The 21,391-nt window shown below is 36.3% G+C and overlaps 1 protein-coding gene across 5 annotated transcripts in view; it reads right to left on the reverse strand.

Annotated features, from left to right (window-relative positions):
• ZNF385B (zinc finger protein 385B) overlaps window positions 1–21,391 on the reverse strand; it is a 361,135-nt gene that overhangs the window by 79,558 nt on the left and 260,186 nt on the right. For all 5 annotated transcript variants that reach the window (XM_005857643.2, XM_005857645.2, XM_005857647.2 and 2 more), the window contains one exon: window positions 19,402–19,544. In XM_005857643.2, the coding sequence (XP_005857705.1) occupies window positions 19,402–19,544 (143 nt within the window). The remainder of the gene's footprint in view (window positions 1–19,401; window positions 19,545–21,391) is intronic.

Here is a 21,391-nt window from a genome sequence, read left to right on the forward strand (position 1 = left end):
ACACACACACACACACACACACACACACACACACACATACATACTCTGGCTACATGCTTTTATATTACTGTTTTACTGTTCTCAAGTCATTGACAACTTAAATAGAAATAAAACAGAGACAACTATCACAAAGACAATTTTTTTCTCAACTATCAAAAAATACAAACAACTGCATATCATTGGCAACATTTGCTCAGCCACACAACTTTGTACTGTTTTGGATTTCAAATCAGAAGGCTCAACAAAAATAAACCACACAGAACATTACAGTGGGATTGCATGCTATTGTGAGACCTGCATTTTTGCATCTGGAATGTGTAAAAGCTGTGACTTGCCACACTGACACTGCTTCTCCCACTCAGGTTACCCTAACAAGGTCCCACCTGAAACCATCATTGTCATTGAAAGGAAGACAAATGGCATGCCACTCTTTCCACAGACTGTTGATTCAGCCAAGGCCCATATGTTTGGAAAGGTACTTCCCCCAAGAATCCCAAGCTCATTGCTGAAACCACATATTGCCTGTGCCTTGCAAACAAAATCAAATATGCCCCCTTTCTACTGGAATACCATTACTCCACCAGAAAGTTAACCAGCCATTCCTAACTGGCATAAAGGCTAACCTAACACAACACAACACAACACATACTTAATAATAGTTCACCTTATATCTAAGTCTCAGACCTAACAAAGTACTACCACCACCACCACCACCACCACTATTTTATCAAAATGTAGTAGGCTTTTAAGTATTTTGAGGATGGCTGACAATTAACAGTATCTGATTACTGAGAAATGAAGCGGGAACCTACAATCCTTTTCCAGAGCTTCCCTAGTGGTGGTCAATATTCCCAGTAGAAAATATAAGTGGAAGTTGGCCCACTTATTTGAAACAATCGGTGGAGAGCACAGATTAGAATTTCCTTCCCCTGCCCCCCCTTGTTCTGTAAATGGATTTAGAAAGCTTGATATCTTTCACTCAGATTCCATTTAGTAAGACAAAGTTCTGGGATTCATCAAACAAGTTGTATATTCCATTGGCAAAATGGGTAACTAGTATAAGGCAAAAACACTGTGATCTACTTTGAAGATCTATTTTGAAAATAAAACTAAACTGCATTTCCAGTTGTGTTTTTTGTTGTTATTTTTGATAAATTCCATTTGTGTATGTGTGTGTGTGTGTGTGTGTGTGTGTGTGTGTGTGTGTGTAAGGATAAAAAGAAATATAGGATGGGATGCTAAGAGATTTGTGTTTTGTCATAAAATAATATCCTCTTTCTAGACTGCTCTGATAGTAAATGATGCAACCTTTACAGAGGGTAAGTATTTCATATCAACTTAGTTCTGTTCTTGGGAAGTTTTGCTGCTTTCCAACATATCACACACTTATAAATAACTTTCAGTTTTGCACAAAAACTATGCTTCTTGAAAATTAATTTATTTAACAAAAGTTTATTAAGTGGCTATCATGTACTCCTTTAGGAGCTGCAAATAGAGTGGAGAACGGACTTCAAAAACACAATATTCTAGTTTGGGGGACATATCTAAAGTGACAAGGTATTTCAACAGTGTAAGTACCATGAAAAAAACTACAACAGGATAATAGGAATGAAATAATATTTTACTATGGATAATTCCTATAAACATTTCGGTTGTCTTGATATAATTGGGGTGCAGATACTTTTATATGTGAAACCATACTAACTATATAAAAATAAGAACATTATTCGATGAATTAGGACAGTTGATACAGAATGCAAATGCATACAACTTGTAACAACTGTAGAGTAAGGGCCATGTTCTTCAGCTTTCAAAGTGGTCTGCGAGACCTTTGCAGAAGATTTTATTCACATCCCAAGTCCCAAGAGAACCACTGAATGTCAGAGCCACGGCTGTCATCATCTCCCCGAGGAGAAGGGGAAACCAAAGTGTTCTGTGTGTTGGAAGTTCTCTACCTGCCAGACGCATCTCACCTGGAGACCCTTCTAGTGGGTTTCTGTATAGTGTGATTGGCCTGGGACTTAGTGAATAGAAAAATGACCATGAGCTACTTCTTTTGGTTTTTAAATAAGTACATATTTTTGTCTAATATCTGAGTTGTTTTGTGACGATATTACAAGAAAATAATGCTTTTCGTTTGTAGCGCTTTTAGAACTTTAAAGAGTTACCAAATGGTAAAAGTAAAAAAGCTAAAAGCAAACGAATGGGAGTTTCACCACCTCACTCTCTTTAGTGGAACACTAGTTTAACACTTTTGACAGATAATTTTTAAATCGTTCTGGGTAAAAGGAGTACTTTTTAAAGTTCTTTTTCAGTCAGTAGTTATTTTGTAAATGGGAGCTGCCGTAAGATTAGACCTGTGGGCTTTACTGAAACTGAATGTCTAACTCTGACAGTAGATTCTTTTATGTAATAAATATGGTCAGTACAAATGTAAAATGTTCCATTTTCTTGGCTGGCTCCACATGCCTGGTGATTTTCCATGCTGCCAGGGATCAAGGGTGATGCAGCAAAGCTGTAGTTATGCCGCTGGGTAATTTAAGAAGCCACATCAAAGAGCATTTCAAAAAGTTCAGTTTAACAAATAAGACTTTCAGCTATGTCAGCAATGGTTATGAGACTTAATTGAAGGTCCACTCATACCTCATTGCATGGACACACACACACACACCCAGCAATGTTTTGGGTGTTGATGTTCCTATGCAAACATTAGATGTGTAAACTAAAGAAAAGAAATTCAATTGCATATGTATCCATATTCAGGTTTAAAAAATATTTTTAGAAAGGTCTAATTGGTTGATGTGATGTATCAAGGGAGAGCAGACCACCCTCAACCCAACTGCAATTTCTCCTTTCAATGTAGGTAAAAAGCAAGATGGTAATGATGAATTATGTCTCCTAAGGAAACCCAGTGCTTTCCTTTGTTTGTTTCCATTCGCGAAGAAGCAAATACTTAGATATGACTAGAAACCATTAGGAAAGAGAGGTATTTTTTCCAGGAGGACACAAAAAAAGTTCTTGAAAGGGTTTCCATTTTATTAAGATTTGATGTTCCTTTAACTAAAATAATTTTTGGCCAATGGATGTGTATAGATATGAAAGATCTATAACATCTGTTAAAGACAAGGTAACAATAGCATTCATAAAAAATTACTAGATGCCCTTTTGAAGCAGTATGGGAAAAGTTGCAAATTTTTTAAGAAAAGTAAAAAACTACCAGAATCTTTAAGAGAATTAATAAGATATTCTATAGTGAGTTTTAATAGCACAGAAGAAGTGAAATGATGACAAATACTATTAATATTTTTTTCTGTGGAAAAGTTACTATCCTCAAAATATTTATAGCTTGTATTTCTCAATGAGGTATATCCATATTTGAAAAAAAAACCCCAAACATCCCAAGGTATATATGGTTGACAATCAACTATATTGCCCACAGAAAAACGCCAACAAAGTTAGTTCAGAGTGACAGGAACAGGAGCAGGATTCACCAAGAAAATTTAAGATAAATGAGTCAGATGTTTCCTATGTTACTTAGTACTGTGTCTCCTCGGGGTAGAATATAACAAAAAATCATTTTGCTGGACTGAAGCATATTTTTTCAATAGGTGTGAAAAGTACTAAATAAGATATTCATTTTAGTGATTCTTCTACAGCACATTGGAAGAAAGCACCCATCCTGAAGTTTGCAAGGACAGACTAATATCTGACCTAGAAGACAGTCACCTGGTTCTTGCCCTTTCCTGTTGCCGAGTTTCTCTTTTAAATAGAGACTTTAAAACAACCCCCAAAACTGCCTCCAAGATTAAATTTCCACAACATAAAATTCATTGCCAAAAATAATTCTGAGAAATATTTTTTTAAATAGAGTTTTTAATTTTTTTTTTAGGAGAAAAACATGACATACAAGTAACTAGATTACTTGCCCATACTTATGATGGTAGCTTTAAAAGTTATTTTTTAAAAAGTTATTGGTGCTAAGTTTCCAAATCTAAGGAAGTAAAAATATGTTTGCCTGTTTTCTGGTAAACAGGCTAAAAAAAATGTTACAAGGGCTTTTTAAGGGACTAGGGAAGTAATGAGCTTTCTTGATTTAAAAATCAATACACTTCCTGAACGGCCAAATGCATTAACTGACATTCTTTCAAAACCATTCTGTCAAAGCTAAGTTTGAAAGGCTGTTCAGTAACTAATCAGATATATCCTGATACAGAGGCAAAACAGGTCCTTGACACAGATTAAATGGTGTACGATGAAAAGACAACCCCACCAGACAGGCAGAAGTGAAAATCAGAAACCTGGGCCTGTTGGGAAGTATTCTTCATTCTGCAAAGCAAAGCAGAAATGAAGTATTTTCCCCCTCAAATGGAAGACAACACATTTCTTACCCTTGCACTGAGAAGAAACCTGATAGTTGAGGACTGACAGTCTCCATGCAAGGCAGCAGAACTGCAATGCTCCAAGTGTGAGCACCATGGGCTCTACTCCCCATCCACTCTCCTTACATGGGCTAAGTGTCAGAGAACATCTCCATCTTCAAACTACTTTTTAGTTTGTTTTAGTTTGAGTCCCCAAATCTTCCCTTCACCCTACTCCAAAACAGGCTCCTACTAAAAACACAATACAATGAAACACTGAAAGCGCTTCTGGTTAAAGCAGATAGGCCAGGCCCCGGACCCACCAGCATGCCTTTGGTTCTACTTCCTCACTTGAAAATGGGAACAGATTTGGAGAATTTTAATAACCTGCTTTTGAGCCTCTTCAGCTAAGACTAGACCCCAAATCTCCTATTACAGTTCCAGATTTGCAAATAAAAATCATTTTTAAGTATAAATATATGCCAAATATTGCATAGGATATTCTTATTTCTCTGAAACTCAATTTGACTGGGCATCTTGCATTTTATCTGAGCCCTCTCCCTGGTTCCCATTCAAGGATGTCACAGCTACACCCATATTGTTTCTACTTGTCCTCCTTCCTCTTGCAGGCTCACTATCACATTTACTATTTTAGGACTTTGATTAGAAAAGTAATCCAAGTGGTTTTGTGGGCAGGTAATATAAAAATACTTTATGTCATTTATTCATTTCGCTATTGCCGTTTTATATGAATGTATATGTGTGCACACTTAACTCTCCTCAGCAAAATATACCATACTTGTAAAGTAAAATAAAGAACTTTAATAAAGTGCCTTCCTCTGTTCTCTGCAGTAATAACTGCTTTATTGAATAAGGCTCTGTTAATGGTACACCTTGACATTTTACATTTATCTATCTGATTTATAATCATTTTCATCATTTGCAAGGAGGCTATAGTTCAAACCCAAAGTAGTTTAAACTGAACAGTCTTTCTTTTCTTAAAAATTTGTAAGGAAATGGAGTCACTTCTGGGTAAAACTACTTTACCCACAAAATTTATTTCAAATGTACATAAAGTCCTCTCTGCATCTACATATTTTGAATAGAATGACACATGTAAGATAAAATGAATACAGCAAGTGGCATCATCAAGTTAAAAATGTTGCCCTGGCCAGTTGCTCAGTGGTTAGAGCTTTGACCAGTGGACTGAAGGGTTGTGGGTTCCATTCCCATCAAGGGCATGTATGTTGGTTGCAGGCTTGATCCTCAGCACTGGCCCAGGCACATGTGGGCGGCAAACAATCAATGTGTCTCTCTCACATTGATGTTTTTCTCTACTCTGTCTCTCCCCCTCCCTTCCACTCTCTCTAAAATCAATGGAAAATTATCCTTGGGTGAGGGTTAACAAAAACAATGTGCTTATATTTCAAATACACTTTGGTCATGGATATGGCATCAAGATTTCCTAACCAAGCAATAGAGAAAAAACTGCATGAACCATATAACAAGTTGTCATGAGACACAAAATCTCTCAGTAACATTCATGAAAGTTTTTACAGTTTTACTGTTATGAAGCAAAAATCATTTGTGTTTACAATCTACCTATTCATTATGAAGATTTTTCAGAAATGTTTCTGAAATGCAGAATATCAGGACGCTTGGCACTTAAAGTCTTCACAATACTCATTTGAAATTTTTATTCACCCCTCTGTCTTTCCCAATCTCCAACCTCTAACAATTTCACTAAAATTGGACAAGTACCTATATCTAACAACATGAGAAATTATGTTATTTTAATTTAAAAGATTTCATGTAATTAGTCATGAATCACAAAATTCCTGCCTCAACAATATTACAATAACAATTGTTGACAGTTATTAACCCACTGCAGTGGGAGTGGTCTCCCATAGCTGTAGTTAAAAGCTGGCCTCTGGAGCTCCAGCCAGCGTGGCTCAGTGGTTGAATGTCAACCTATGAACAGGAGGTCACGGTTAGATTCCGGTCAGCTCACGATCCCCAGTAAGAGGCATGCAGGAGATGGCTGATCAATGATTCTCTCTCATCATTGATGTTTCTATCTCTCTCCCTTCCTCTTTGAAATCAATAAATATATATTCAAAAAATATATTTAAAAAAAAAGCTGGCCTCTGGAAATCAATCGTGTTCTCGGCAGACAAGAGTATTTCAGTGATAGGAGGGCTGAAATGGAGACTATAATCTTCTGTGATTACCTTTGAGGCTGAAGCAAACACAAAAAGGAGTCGATGAACTGCTGCTAACTTCCTATGATGACTGATTTCCAGGAAATTCTGATATTATTCTTGCTCTGTAACACAATGATGGTTCCCCAGAATCTGGGTGTCACAGTGCTTCTGCAGAAGCTACTCACCTTTCAAAGGGGCCAGGCCTGTCTCTCAGAAGACAATAGAGGGCCTGATTGCACAAGGAGTAATGAGATATGTGCTACAGGCTGTCTTTCTGGAAAGTTCTTTTATGAAAGAACTGATTTTAAAAGTACCTATTTTAAACCTCTCCTCCCCCTACCGCCAAAGGCACAAAAGTCTAAAGGTTGATACATTTCTCTGCTTTTCCTAATAGCTATGGAGCTATGACTACCTTGGCTTGTATAATTTTTAAAGTTTCATTTAGGTTGATACTTATATTCTTAAAAAAAAGTTTACCTACATATGTACATGCCCTTAAGATCTATATAATATTTTAGAATAGGATATAAAACTGCTAATCTATTTTGAGTAAGCATCAAATTTAGAGTTAGATGTCACTGTTCAGGGCACAGGTTAAGTGGGTACTTCTGATATGATTGGTGATTTAAATTCAGGAAAAAAGGGGGTAGGAGCAGTAAGGGGAGATCTGTAACAGTCAAAAAGCAAAAAAATGTTTAGAATAAATTTTCACTATCACTACAGGAAAGATAACACAATACGTTGACTACTATGATGAGTTTAAAATATTTTTAAAAATTGCCATTTTAACTAATGTCAATTTGATTAATGCATAATTTGAGAAGAACAGTTCTATGTTTGGAAATCAGCAGTATTTTAAAAGTATAACAGAAAACATCATTACGTCTTAGGACTCACTGACAATGTGTCATAGCTACACAGCTCTCATGTTCAAAATACCTTGATACATTGTCTTTAAAATCTAAACATCATTGAAGGTAAACAAGGAAAAATGTAATCCAACCAAAACAACTGCAGTTATTCCCAGCCTCCGCTCAATGTATCCTCTCCTCAGTCCTGCTCCAAATTCAGTTGTAGCCCCTCTTCATTGCTTTCAGGCAGTCAGGTGACACTGATCTTTAAGGATGCCCTACTATTGTCTCATTCGGCTAACATCAATTGAGCACCTGCTTAGTTCTAGGCATGGCTACCTTAAACTGAGTGTAAATTTCTTAATTCCAGAACCATGTCTTGGCCATATGTATATCCTTAGCATCTACTTAATTAGGATTGCTCTAATGAACACAGCTAGTAGCCTCAGGAGCCCCAGTGATAAACATCATTTGGTTTATTTAAAGTAGTTGTTAAGAAAGAAGAGCTCAAAGTGATAGAAATAGCCATAAAAATCTTAATATCATTTATAAGAAATGGTTTTGCTGTTTTTAGAGTTTTTTTTAATAAACATCATCTCACTTTATATTCATGGGCATTTTAAATTACTAAAAATAGTATGGTGATATGTTATATAGTTATAATTTTTTTCTAAGCCCTCATTAAATTCCAGAAATTTTCTAGATATTAAGTCATATCCTCAATTCTCCATAAACATAACTCAAATTTTAATGAGGTAATGGTATAGGTTCCATCATCCCTAGTTTTCAAATGAGGAAAAGCGGAGTAAAGTGGCTTTCTCAAGATAAAAGAAAACTAGTCTAGATACAAGTCTCTGATTTCAGTGCTCATCCCCTATGCAAAGAAGTCGGTGGTTCTACCCACCTCTCCCCTCCACTTGGGCTCCTGCTACCCCAGGTGGCATAAAGCAGAGTCAAGGTCAAGTAGGGCTGTTAGAAGCTTACTTTGGAACACGTCAAGCAGCGTGACTTCTCTGAGAGGTGATGCTCCATGCTGCTTTTGGGAAGAGGTGGGATATACCCGATGAATGAGTGGCTGACTAAATAAATGAATGTCACAATTTCCTTTAGAAGGTAAGAACTTCAAAAGTTAAAACTTAAGTATATGCCATGTGATAGTGGCTATTCGGAATCATTTTAGCATCTAATAGCTTCAGCTAGTTTTGGGAAATAGAGATTTTGTGGCTTATATTATTATTACAATGGACCATTTTATATATTATGGAAGTTTGGTGTCTACACGAAGAAAACAAAGAAATTAGACCCAGATACATGTTTTTAATTGTTGGAGGCTTTCTGTACACCTCTAATTATATATATATAAATCCTAAGCCTGTAAAAGAGATATATTAGTATGTTCTATTCTACCACTCAGATCCTGGCTCTAGAAACTGTCCACAACAAGGGAAAACAAGTATTAAGATGGACAAGAAAAAAAACCCATCTTCTATAGAATATACTGCAAAGGACAGTATTTCAACCTGACTTTAGGAGCCACAGGATTTATTGGGTACTTTAAAAACTATGTCTCACATGAGTAATACACACATTTAAATTTAGGAAATGGTAGGGTGGAGACCAGCTCTTGTCTAATATTTAGCCTTTCCCCTTTCAGTGGCAGAGCTGCCTGCTGGAAGAAATTATATATTCCTCAATCTTCTGATTTGCAAAAAAGGGTACAACAATGACACATGTAGCCTATTTCTTATACAGATAAATTTTTAAAAACTAATTGTAGAATGTGTTTCAAATACACTAAAGCCTGCCTGGCTGGTGTGGCTCAGTGGTTGAGTATTGACCTATGAACCAAGAGATCACAGTTTGATTCCTGGTCAGGGCACATGCCCAGGTTGCAGGCTCCATCCCCAGTAGGAGGTGTGCAGGAGGCAACCAACTGATGATTCTGTCTCATCATTGATGTCTCTCTCTCTCTCCCTCTCCCTTCCTCTCTCTGAAAATCAATAAAAACATATCTTAAAAAATATACTAAAGCCCCCTGATACTAGAATTCCATAAAAATTAGGTCTTGTTTATATAATTTATGGTAGTTTTTTCCCCCACCTTATTTCAAGCATCAGGACATAAAAAGAAGGGCAAGAAAAACCAAATTGACAGCTAACTCTCTGAAAAAGGTATTTTCCCAAGATTCCTACTGAGCTCCACTAAGATGTTGAAACTTCACAGATTGCTAAGTAGCACTTCAATTCATCTTTAGCACCCTCAACGGCAACTATAAAAGTAAAGGGACTGGAATATCCCAAAAGATGTTTTTCTCTTTCCAAAAGAGATTTGAGACTTAATTTTGAATACAAGAATCGAGAGAGAGGAAGGAAAAAAGATGCTCTGTGCTATTGGTTGGGTTCCCCAGCTTTTGATAAAAGTTTCTCAGGGAACACCACCATCAATTGCTATTTATAGAGCAACCAATTTAGAAATACATTTTCTGGGCTGGAGGGAATGCCCAATAATATTTTGCTACTTTTCATATTTATTAAACTCTCCTACTTTACCACAGGCACAGAAAAGCTCGTTCATTGAGAGACCTTAAGAATAAGGTTGTTGTGGTTTTATCTTTTTATATTAACTGACGATTTGTTAAGAATAATTTTTTTTAAGAAGAGGGCCTGACATAGACACTTTCTCCAAGTTGACTCTACTCTTGAAAAATGCTGAGCTGGAACAGCACCAAGACTGAAGACCTGTCTTGCCAGAAAATCTGATGTACCCTCCAAGTACACATAATCCTTGAAACTCTAGCACTAAAGATGAAGCCCCAGAGCCGTGTGAGGTTGAGACTAGGATAATGAAAGGGACATGCAAGAGGCCAGAGCACGGTGAGACTATGGATGCCTCTTTTCTTGAGCTCCTGAAACCCATGTTCTCATACCCCATGAAGGCCCATCAAGGTCTTACTCTGTTGTTTTCAGGCAGCTTTAATTAACTGAATTGACTGTTATTCTCTGTGAGCAGACTCCTCTATTATGCTATGGTGAATGATATAAGAGAAGGAAGTAATTTCTATCAGACAGTGAATAGCTTCTGTCTTATTTGCTATAACTCCTCCTTAGCACGATGACTGGCACATGTACACATTCAGTAGGTGGTTATGAATGAATGCTTTGTTCAGGTGCCCTGAACAACTAATTTAATTAGGGAGAAAAAAACTATATAACCACACATTACATAAACATACATGTACATATACATACAAAACATACAAATAATACTGGCATTTTCTAAAAGGGTTTCAAGAGTCAGCAGAGAAAGGGAGATGTAAACACAAAGTCTTTAGTAGATGAATCTTGAAACTTTTGAATAAGGCAAGGGACATGAGTTACATTTAAAAAGGACATGTTTGTGGTTTCAAGGGGAAAGGGAGACAATAATGAAGATGCAGTATTTTATCTTCTAGTGGTCATGTTTACATAACTTTTCGCTCTGTCACATTTAACAGGGATATAAAATTTTCTAGTCAGGAATCTATGCTTAAATGTGTGTACTAAATCTTCATTAGTTTGGTACCACATTTCAAAGATTTTCTAGAACCATCTTTTTTTCTAATGATCTGGGTAGTACTGCTGTTCACTTGTCTAAGTGCCACATTAGGCCATTCTCTTCTTCCTTTTCTAGTAAATTTGAGTAACCATGAAAATTTCAACTTGGTATATTTTAATACTATATGTTTCTTTTACAACATATAAAATAATATTACCCTGCAATATATTTTAAACACACCCTAAAAGTAAAAAATCAACCATATTCTCTCTTTTTTTTATATATGACTGAGATGAATGTGTCATTTCAAGTAGTTAGACATACTAGTAGAAAAAATGGAATATATAACTTTTTAGTGACAGTAAAGCATTACTAGAATAAAAAATAAGACTCCACAGCAAAAATTCACATTTGGGCTGCATTTGCAGAGGGAGAGTATTTTACTTAAATCAAATTAAATTAAAAATTCAAATAAAAGAAAAAAAATATGTATCCAAGTATTTAAATAAGGACTTAATTAAGTAGATAAAGGCATTAAAAGCAGATAAAAATGTAAATGTTCTGGCTTACTTCAAGTTTCCCTACAAGAATACTTCATAAGAAGCATGGCATGAATTAATAGCAAAATGTGACTTTTGACTCCCAATTTCTTTATTTTCGATCTCCTGGATAAATATATTATTAATTCTATTACAAGAAAGAAAAAAATTAAAAATTTGTTGCTATTGCCAAGCTATGAATGACCCATAATTTCAAAGAATCTAGAATGATAAAATAAATGGTAAACATACAGACCATTTCACAGCCTGTCATGAATGATTCAAAGAATCATATAGCAATTTGGGACTTTACACTTTTAGAAATAATATTTACTCTGTTCCATATATTTGTTCATGCATCAGGAAAAAAAATAACTTCAAGGTTGGAAGTAAAAATCAGATTATTTTTCACAAAAATATGATTGTTGAGTCTCTTGCAATAAAGCAGCAGTGACCTCCATTGTACTTGTGCTTTCCTGCAGCAATTGCAAAAACATGACAGAACTGACAAAGACATTTAAAATAAGCATGGAACACACCTGCCAATCTGCAGAGAAACTGACAGGTGACTGTGGTCTCGAGGCAGCTCTTGACTATAACTATAGCTCTGGGGAGTCCAACAAATACATCTGTACATGTTCCCTATATATGGCTGTTAAAAGAAACTTGATCTACACATCATCACAAACAATATACACATTGGACACGTGTCTTAGTCTGGTTGGGCTACCATAACAAAATACCACAGACTGGGTGGCTTATATAACAGAAATTTATTTGTAGTTCTGGGGGAGGGAAGTCCAAGATCAGGGTTCCTGCATGAACATAGTCTGATGAGAAATTTCTTGTTGGCTCAGAAATGGCTGTATTCTCACAATGTACTTACATGGTGGAAGGGGGTAAAGCTCTCTGAGATCTCTTCTTAGAAGGGTACTAATTCATTATGAGGGTCCCACCTAAAGTTAGTGACCTCATGTAACTTTAATCACTTCTCTAAATATCTTCACATGAGTGTTAGGACTTCAATATATGCATTTGGAGAGGAGGATACAAACATTCAGTACATTACAGCATGTGTGTATATGTGTCTTCTAGTATACTTATTTTATTATACTAAATTGATAATATCCATTGTGGTAAATATGCAATTTATTTCAATTCTGAAGAGTTCTGAAGAGTATCTTTTTTCCCCACCCCTCACCCAAGGGTAAGTTTTACTGATTTTAGAGAGAGGGAAAGAGGAAAAGAGGAAAAGAGGGAGGGAGGGAGGGAGGGAGAGAGAGAGAGAGAGAGAAAGAGAGAGAGAGAGAGAGAGAGAGACACCATATTAAAACTTTGATCCACTGCTCTCTGCATGTGCCATGGATGCAACCCGAAACCCGGGTATGTGCTCTGACTGCTATTGAAACTGCAACCTTTCAGTGTGTGGGATGATGGATGATGCTCCAACCAACTGAGCCACACTGGCCAGGGATGAAGAAGTATCTTTTTAAGGAGAATTTACCATTAAGTGTTATCTCAATTGTTAAACATCAAGTACTATCCCAGTTGAACAAAGATAAAAATTGGATTCACACTAGATGGTAGATTCTAAATCTAATAAGAGAAATAAGTGTATATATTTTGGAAGCTACCAAAACATTATGTACAATAACCAGAGGATGACCAAGGAGCATTTGGCATTTAAAGTACAGTGAATAAAAAAAATAATGAAAATAGCTCTACTAGCATACAAAAATTATTATTTCTTGAACATTATAGTAGTTCAGTAACTATTTTCATGCTGTCTATATTTCTTGGGTTTTATTATCTTGTCTTTTGTAGTGTATTTATTCTATTTCTTACAAGTTTCTTAGGTCCTACAGCAATTTTATTTATCTTCTCTCCAAAACCCAGAACTCTTTAGTGTATAGACTGTTTTCAATAAAATTTAGTAACTAATGACTTTGTTTTCTCACTAAATGCTCTTGAAACTGGGGTTTAGTACAGGAACTTAGTAGATACTTGCAAAGTTTCCATACCACCCATATAGAGAAAGCTGGAACTATAGCTGGGGAAAAGTTTGTAACTAATTATTGCCTTTAGATTAAAAAAGACAGTTCTCAGGAAAATAAAAGTAAACACCTGAGCCCATCACTCCACACTTGGGAGTGCAGAAATGTTGGCATTCCCTTTGCTGGATGGGGAAACATGAACATTCAAAACCAAGAAACTGGGGACCTTTCCTGTATCCTTTTCTCTCTCCTCAGATCCTCTCCTTCTTCCTTCAAAAAAGGTGTTAATATGCATGTGGGCCAGACAACAAGCATACACAGATAAATGAGATATAGCTCCTGTTCTCAAGGACCTGACATTCTGGTGAGCAAGATAGATAATCAGGTCATTAGACTGTGGTGGACCAACTACAATAATGGAGGTCATCTGGGGGTACTTTGAAAATACAGAGAGTGGACACTTAATTCAGACATGAAGAGTCACAGAAGATGTCCTGCGAAGGAGGTGATAGCTAAGTTGAGTCCCGAACAACAAATAATTGAAGGTGCAGTGGCAGGGTTGGAGGTGAACATTAGTGGGTAGCCAGGCAGAGAAGCCTATTAGGCTTTAGATATAAAGGTCCAGATCTTTGAAAATTTGTTTTTGTTTGCACAGTCTTTTACCTATAAGTGGTTCAACACAGTGCCTCTCTAAAGCACTGCTGCTGAAGTGCCACATTAACATCATCGTTCTCCAGACATGCATCCTTGACATACAGCCCATCATAAATTATCAGTGATGGCCATTGTCCCTCGCATGGCTCTTCATAACTCTGCTTGGTCACTGTCTAGAATCACTTCCTTACTCTTCACATATAAACACTGAGAGAGATTATGTCAGTCGTGGAGCAAAAGGCAAGACAGCCACCCAGCGGTTCTCAACCTGTGGGTCGCGACCCCTTTGGCGGTCGAACGACCCTTTCACAGGGGTCACCTAAGACCATCCTGCATATCAGATATTTACATTACGATTCATAACAGTAGCAACATTACAGTTATGAAGTAGCAACGAAAATAATTTTATGGTTGGGTCACAACATGAGGAACTGTATTTAAAGGGCCAGAAGATTGAGAACCACTGCAAACAAATGCTCTGATGCATATCTCTTAATTGTGTACACTGTACTATAGAACAGGCACCTATTCTGTTTTGGAATCTGACAGAATTCCATTTCATTTTTGCTATGTTTCTGATGTAACATTACCATACTCCACTGTAAAAACAAGAGAAAACCATTACTTTACATATATCTACGTAATGAGAGAGAAAAGTATATATACTTTTATATATAAATCATACACACACTTTGAATAATTATAAAGGCAGTGTTTATTAAAATACATTTAATTTTCAAAATTGAGCTAACAGTTGTTACAGTTTATACCTTTTTTGAGACACTCTGCATATATATCATAAATTATCAGTGATTTCCGTCCATACATTAAATCCACATAAAGAAAATAGTACCAGAATAATGCTGCAATGAACTTAGGGATGCACATGTCTTTGTGAATAAATGTTTTTGAGCTTGTCAGTAGATACCCAGAGAGGGGTTTCTGGGTCGCAGGGTAACCCTATTCTTAATTTTTTGAGGAGCTGCCATACTGTTTTCCATAGTGGTTGTACCAGTTTCCATTCCCACTAGCAGTGAATGAGGGTTCCTTTTTCTCCATAACCTCTCCAACACTTGTTATTACCAATTTGTTGATAACAGCCATTCTAACAGGCGGGAGGTGGTATTTCATTGGAGTTTTGATTTTCATTTCCCTAACAGCTGGTGAAGTTGAACATCTTTTCATATATTTGTTGGCCATTTGTAGATCTTCTTGGGAGAGGTGTTTGCACAGGTACTCTGCACATTTTTTAGTTGGATAGTTTGTTTGGTATTGAGCCATATGAGTTCTTCATATATTTTGTATATTAACCCCTTGACAGAGCTGTTGTTTGCAAATATCTCCCATTTGGTTGGATGCCTTTTTGTTTTGTTGGCAGTTTCTTTTGCTGAGCAGAAGCCTTTTATTTTTATATAGCCCATTTATTTATTTTTACCTTTACTTCCCTTGCCTTTGGGGTCAAATTCATAAAATGTTCTCTATGAGTAAGGTCTATAAGTTTAGTACCTATGGTTTTTTCTATGTAATTTATTTTTTCATATCTTATACATAGGTCTTTGATACATATTGAATTAATTTTTGTATATAGGGACAAACTGTAGTCTAGATCCATTCTTTTGCATGTGGCTTTCCAATTTTCCCAGCATCATGTAATGAAGATGCTTTCTTTTCTCCATGTGTTTTTGGCCCCTTTGTCAAAACTTTTGCTCCATAAACATGGTGACAAAGACATACAGAAAACCAAAGTGTCCTTCAATAGAGGATTGGATAAAGAAGATATGGCATGTATACAATATGGAATACTACTCAGCCATAAGAAAAGACGAAATACTGCCATTTGTTACAACATGGATGGACCTTGAGAATATTATACTAAGCAAAGTACGTCAGTCAGAAGAAGCTATGAGCCATATGATTTCACTCATATGTGGGATATAAAACTGAAATTCATAGACACAGACAACAGTATGGTGGTTGCTAGAGGAAAGGGGGTGGGGAGAGGAAAAGAAAAAGGGGACCAAATATATGGTGACAGAAGATGATTTGACTTTGAGAGGTGGTCAAATAATGCAATATACAGATAATGTATCATAGAAATGTACACTTGAAACCTATATGACCCTATTAACCAATGTCACCCCAATAAATTTAATAAAATTTTAAAAAATAGCAAAATTTGAATTTCTCAACTTTTAGCTATGTTCACAAAGTACACTGTTTTCATTCTACTGATAACTATGAGTTAAAAATATTTCTTATATTTACTAATATCCTTGTTTAAAAATAAAGTGATTAAAGTAGCGTTCACCTTGGTTTTCAAAGAACAAATGAATTACTGAAAGTATATTTAATAGAATATATAAAAGTATATTTAGTAGAATATACTTTTAAAATTGGCTAATAATGGATCTGCTTTAGCTCAAGCGGTTACTTCGTCATGGCAGACACAAAAATTGGCTAACAATAAATTATAACTGTTTTAAAAATATCTTCTGCTTCATAGATATTGTTTGTAGAGAGGTCCATATTATGCATTCAAACAAGAGGGTATGGAGGGATAAATGGTGATGGGAAAAAAATCCTTTCCTCTTTCTCCTTTTGATTCTGGTGAAAATTGTCTACCATGCTTCCAGAAAAGAACACAAAAGGTTTCTGATTGAGCTTTGTTCACAATGAATGAGGTGGGAAGTGACAAGGACCAAAAGAGCTAATGACACAGAAGAGCCAGAATATGAGTTTCAAAGTTAGAAGATTCTAATTCAAATCTCAGTTCTTCCTTTACTAACTCTCTTTCCTCCTCTAGACAATAGAGATAATAATTATGGTCTACCCAAATATTCTAAAGTCTGGGTCCTTTGAAGGATATAAACCATCACAAATATATAATAATCTAGTATCATTATTATTAGTAATGTAAATGGTTTTCTAGGAAAATGTTGACAAAGACTTTTATGAAATTACCATAGGAAATCGGTTGGGAGAAGTTTAGTGCTAGAATGGAAAAACCTCTAGAGAAAAGGTTAGAGTAATTAAAACTGCAGTTTAGTGAAAAAAAATCATAGGAAATTCCTATGATCCTAGAAATTCATTTTGTTACAAGATGATAGAGGGTCCCCTGTGATGACTTAATTTTTAACATACTATCAAAAGGGCTCTTTGTCTAATAAATGCCTTTGATGTAATATATAGAGAAAATTATTACTTAATATAGTTCTTTGCTATATTCTTCACCTTAACAAAAAAGTATTTTCATTGGAAAATTACAAGTTTATTTTATTCCAAGAGAGGGAAAAAAAGAACTCCTATTACTAGAATTATTCCTTGGATATTCTCAAATGTATCATAAGGTTAATTACTATGTATAATACAGAAACAAACAAAAGACAAGTTAGTACATGAGTAAGCCCTACACATATTATAAGCCATTATGACACTATTTTTATCTTTAAAAAAAAGTATCTATGTTGTATTAAAAAAAATACAGAGGTGAACTACAGTAGGAGCCACTTGTGCCTACCCACATCATCAATGCTACCTCCTGACAGCAACTGGACTTGTGCAATAGCTACAAACGCTGTCTTCTAAAGACGCATTAATCAAAATATTAACAAACACCAGCTAAATGTTTTAAGAAGTAAATAACTGAATCAAAGACGCATTAATCAAAATACTAACACCAGCTAAATGTTTTAAGAAGTAAATAACTGAATTTAGTGATGTTTGGAATATGCCACCCGTGTTTCAATAGAGTCTACAACAGTCATGCTTGAGTTCAAGCTCCCTGAAATGGCACAATCTTTGGGGTCACTTCTGATGGAGTAATGTGACCAGGGCAGGTGTGATCTATCTTACCGAGCTGTTCCACGGCACTACAAATGATGCTCACCTTTTAATGCCTTTTTAAAAGTACTGTCTGACTTGTCCCTGAAAAACCCAAAGAAGAAAAAAACATTCAACTGTTTACTCGGTAAGTCAAGGCCATTTCTCCTTAAAAAGTTGGCTGATCCCCTAACTTCTAATTACCTTACCAATGCAAAGCCACAACAGAAGGCCTGTCAGCAGATTTTATTTACAGCCCCTGAGAAATTGTCCTCTTGCTGTTTTCATTTCATACAAAAGCTAAGTTTGCAAAAGGAAACATTTGGCAGTACCGCAGATGCTCGAGGTCTGGTGGTGTTGATAATGTAATTCTTTTTCTTGATTACAGCAGCTTCTATAATGCTGTATCCTTTATGTCGACCATCATGCCCAACTGATTGTATTTATTGACAAACCAGACATAACTCATGCAATCACCTGAACTGGTTTTAATCTTTTCTCTTACTATACATTTGTAATCTGATTATGGACTGATTTTATGCTGAATTCTATTGTTGGCAGAAGTACAGAAGAATGCTGTACTTCTCTAACCTGCAAAATGTCTTTTATTTAGATTGAAGGTCAGCTGACCTGAATGAAGAACATTGGCAATAACAGGTAATTCTCTAATATTTATCATATATTTTATTTTTAATATATTTTTATTGATTTCAGAGAGGGAGGGAAAGGGAAAGAGAGAGAAACATCAATGATGAGAGAGAATCATTGATTGGCTGCCTCTTGCATGCCCCACATTGGGGGTTGAGTCCACAACCAGGGCAAGTGCCCTGACCAGAAATCAAACTGTGACCTCCTGGTTCAAAGGTCCACGCTCAACCACTGAGCCATGCCAGCCGGGCTATCTTACATTTTAAATGGGATGTTAAGGTGTCATCCAGACAACGCATATGCAGATTTAAATGAATTTTTCTTTTTACTAATAGAGTCAGATTCACATAATTCACAAAAGGCTCCAAATAAAAATTCTGTTTGTGTAAGAGTGCTTATCTAAAATATCTCCCAAATAAAAATATACCCAGGGAGATAAAGCATACATGTTTTTTTCTTTGTAGTAGAAGGGAAAATCAATGTGGCTCATAGCTCTAAATTGTGTTCTTGGGCATGTGAACAGCATCCCAGAAATAATATGGATTCTCACACCACTGAAAAGTTTATCAAAATTGTTCAAAGCAACAAGTGAAAATCTATCTGTGGAAATACTTGTAAAATAAATATGCTGGCTATTATCTGGATTAATTCCCATGGGTGACACATTTATCTTCCATAATACAGCTGAGCAGTATAACCAATATATGGTCTAAAATTACACACTTTAGAAACAGGCCATACCAATTGCCTATTCACAAAAGAAATAGAGGAGGACACATAATAAAAATGCATTTACTCACTGTGTTAAAATTTGGAAAGAGTCCAACAGCAGAACTACTGTCCACTGGAAAAGACATAAATGGTTTGATATCCAGTGAAGGCTGCATCATCAGAGTAGGTGTGCGCACAAGAGCAGGAAGGGTAGTAGTGTGGCATGTACTGCCTGCCAAGAACAAAACAAAAATAAATTCAATCTTTAGCTCACATCCATCTCCTTCTCCAACCCAGGGTGCAAAAATAAGACCGCTGAGCTGCAACCTGCAAGCAAGAACGTTACTCTAGAAGTAAGAAAATGGCACAAGAGGGTCTTCTTGCTCATTGTCTAAGACAGTGATGCGAAATGCTTCCCTATGGCGAGAGCCCAGACTGCTCAGTCCCCCTGAGATAAACAGTACACTGATCCTGCTGGCAGGTGGGGCAGAATGAGATCATCCTGTTGTCTAACCATTGTCTCTGATTAGCCAAAAATGTAGGAGAAGCGGGAGGAGCCTCTTGAAGCCAGATGCTCTTCACTATACAGTTATTGGGTGACTAGTAGGCATGTTTTATGCAAATCAGAGATAATTATAGGGCTTTTACAAGGGGAAGGAATCTTGGATTCTTATAGTTACTGTCTGCTCCTAAGAAAGTTATGATGCAAACAATTAGTTCTCTAGAAAAACAAACTGAAAATTGCCCTTTACTTTGTGGGAAATGGGTAGTGAGGAGTTAAAGGGGTTATTACAACCTGCGTCTGTCCCACAGAGAGGAGTTGGGACAGGAACTCAAATTTTTATCTTCAACTTTTGTTTCTAATGAACCTTGTATTATTTTAGCAACTATCCCTTTTAACAATGATATTAGCTATGACCTTTTTAGATATATGGCCTAACCCACGTGCAGGAGATTTAAAGCACTCCTCTCCGGTAGCAAGCATCCTTCTTTACCTGGTGGCCTCCACATACTGCAGGTAAGCTACTGCTGGTGCAGGCGGTGCTCTGCCAGACAGGCTCTGGCACTGCATGGCTTTAAAAAATATGTAACAGATTTTTGAGATCTATTTCACATACCAGACAATTCAGCCACTTAAAGTGTATAATTCAATGGTTTATTTAGCATGTTCAGAGTTCTGCAACCATCACCACAATTTTAGAACATTTCATAATTCCTAAAAGAAACTCTATACCCATTAGCAGTCACTCCCCATTTCCTCCCAACACCCCCAGTTCCTGGCAGCCACTAATCTACTTTCTGCCTCTATAGATTTGTCTATTCTGGGCATTTGATGTAAATGACATCATACAGTATGAGGTCTTTTGTGACTATCTTCTTTCACTTGGCATAATGTATTCAAAGTTCTTCCAGGTTGTCTTATATATCTGAATTTCATTCCTTTTTAAGGCTTGCTAATATTCCACTGTAGATGTACCACCTTTTGCTTATTCATTCATCAGTTGATGGGCATTTGGGTTGTTTCTACTTTTTAGCTATTCTTTTAATAAAACTGCTATGAACACTTGTTTCTAAGTTTTCATATGTACATATGTTTTTAGTTCTTTAGGTATTTACCTAAAAGTGGAATTGGGGATTGTTAGATCATATGGTAACCATGTGGTTTAACCTTTTGAGAACTTCCAGACTATTTTCCAAAACAGCTGGGCTATTTTACATTACCACCAGCCGTGTATACAGGGGTGGGGAACCTCTAGCCCACGGGCCATATAAGGCCTGTGAAATCATTTGGTCTGGCCCTGCCAAGGCATCAGGGGTGAGTTAATTAAATGTTTGACCATATATAGCAGGGTATTTTTCAATTGATAATTCTGTATGGCCCACAAATGATATTATAAATATCCAAGTGGCCCTTGGCAGAAAAATGTTCCCACCCCTGGAAGGATTCCAATTTCTCCTGTATGCCTATATTGGACCCCAAATTATTATATGCATATAATCCCCTTCTCACTTCAAGAAGAAATGAACAGTATGGGAAAATGCTCCCAACTATTAAAATTTCCACCAATGTTCTTATAC

The sequence above is a fragment of the Myotis brandtii genome, unplaced genomic scaffold (genome assembly GCF_000412655.1).
Source record: "Myotis brandtii unplaced genomic scaffold, ASM41265v1 scaffold112, whole genome shotgun sequence".
In the NCBI taxonomy this organism is placed as follows: Eukaryota; Metazoa; Chordata; class Mammalia; order Chiroptera; family Vespertilionidae; genus Myotis; species Myotis brandtii.